This window comes from Propithecus coquereli, unplaced genomic scaffold, assembly GCF_000956105.1.
Source record: "Propithecus coquereli isolate 6110/MARCELLA unplaced genomic scaffold, Pcoq_1.0 Scaffold331, whole genome shotgun sequence".
NCBI lineage: Eukaryota > Metazoa > Chordata > Mammalia > Primates > Indriidae > Propithecus > Propithecus coquereli.
In genome coordinates, this window is record NW_012148964.1 from 1476456 (window position 1) to 1478208 (window position 1753).

General features: G+C 34.3%; 1 protein-coding gene across 1 annotated transcript in view; it reads left to right on the forward strand.

Moving 5' to 3' along the window:
- Window positions 1-1753, forward strand: part of FAM184A (family with sequence similarity 184, member A) — a 126202-nt gene that overhangs the window by 111422 nt on the left and 13027 nt on the right. The window contains exon 13 of the mRNA XM_012650543.1: window positions 1569-1673. Coding sequence (XP_012505997.1) covers window positions 1569-1673 — 105 coding nt within the window. The remainder of the gene's footprint in view (window positions 1-1568; window positions 1674-1753) is intronic.

Consider the following 1753-nt stretch of genomic DNA (forward strand, 5'->3'; position numbering starts at 1 on the left):
TAATTTCTGTTCCACCAAACAATGATCCAAAGAGATACTCTATAGAAAAATGGCTCTATGGTCTAAGAAAAGCTACATGGATTCTCTTGGAGGATCAGAAACACTGAGGTGTTATGGGATCCGAGAAGTCCATCAGGCAGGAAAACACAGATTTAACTATAAATCCATTGCCTTCATAAATGCTACTATTCCTAAGAATAAAAACTACATAAATGTTTTAAAACTCATAAAACATGCCTTCTAAATTTACATGTCTTCTAAAATTATATGTCTTGATGAGTAATTAAAATACTGCTTTTTACTGCCACTAACAAATGAAAATCTTTCACAGTGAAACTAGAAATAGAATGCTAATCACTCTTCATGCTCATTGATCTCTTCAGCTGAAAACTTTGAACTTTAGCATGCAAAAAGAGCATAAGAGCAATATTTATTTCTGACATCCTTTTTCCTCAACATATCGCTTTTAGCATTTAGGAAAGCCAGCCTGTTATCTGAGACTAGAAATTCCTGCTGAAAGCAACAGGTATAGGTTGAGGACAACAGATGGAATCCAGGAGCAGGCTTTGGAGAGACATTGCTGCTCCAACCCACTAACCACTCAGTTTTCCAAGTATTGTGAACATGAGCACAGGCCTTATCAATTGCTGTATCTGATAGCAGCAGATTCATAGAAAATTATATCTCACACATGAAATTAGCAAGTACATTAAGTGTATTTCAGCTGTGGTCCATAGAAATATTAATAACTATTGATTTCCCAGTATTTACTTAGGAAGTATTATAGATATAATTATATTTTATCTTCACAACAGAAAGAGCAAAACTAGGTTTTAAAAGCAGCATAGCTAGTCAGTGACAGAGCCAGAAATGTAGCCATTACTTAACGGATAGTCAGTGGTAGGTAACCAAGAGAGGGATGAAGAATCTAGCGCTACCATTAATAGATTCCACTAGAACCTAATTCTACTAGTGCACACCTCTGCATTCTCACATGCACTCTTCTGTTTACTTAAGGACTTCCCACAGTCTGCTTGTTCAATTAGCACATCTTGTTGAAGCCAAAGGTAAAGCTTTTATCTTTCTATGGGCCATTCACTTTTTCCCTGGTCTGTGATTACCATTGCAATAATAGATGGATGTCTCATATTAGGTGGGATCAAATCTGTTTACAATACTGAAGAATAATAATTTATCATAGTGCCATCCTCATGCATGAAAATAATTCAACCATTCACACAACTCTATGAATGCAAGTTAGACCTGTTAAAACTGCATAGTTAGCCCTGTGAAACAGAGATGGGACCAAATAAAACATTTTGATCTAATCTTGGAGGAAAAGGTATGAGAGGGTAGAGTCAAGTCCCTGAGTAGAGTTTAAAAGGTGTTGAAGACTTACTGGCAATCTTTAAGACAGCAGCAATTAGGCAATAGAAATCTTTGAACAAGGTATATAAATCTACATTCAGGTTTTATATTAAATTTGGAATGAAATGGTATTTAAACAATTAAGTTTTTAAAATATTCATAGAAAATATTTAAAAGATGTTTATAATTCTTTTGCATAGGAGGATAATAAATTTTACCAGCTGGAATTAGTCAATCGAGAAACTAACTTCAACAAAGTGTTTAACTCAAGTCCTACTGTTGGTGTTATTAATCCATTGACTAAGGTATGTGCTATAAACACTGTAAAATAGGGATATGGCTTAAAACTTGATTAAAAATTTGGTAAAATATTTGGAGCAGCATA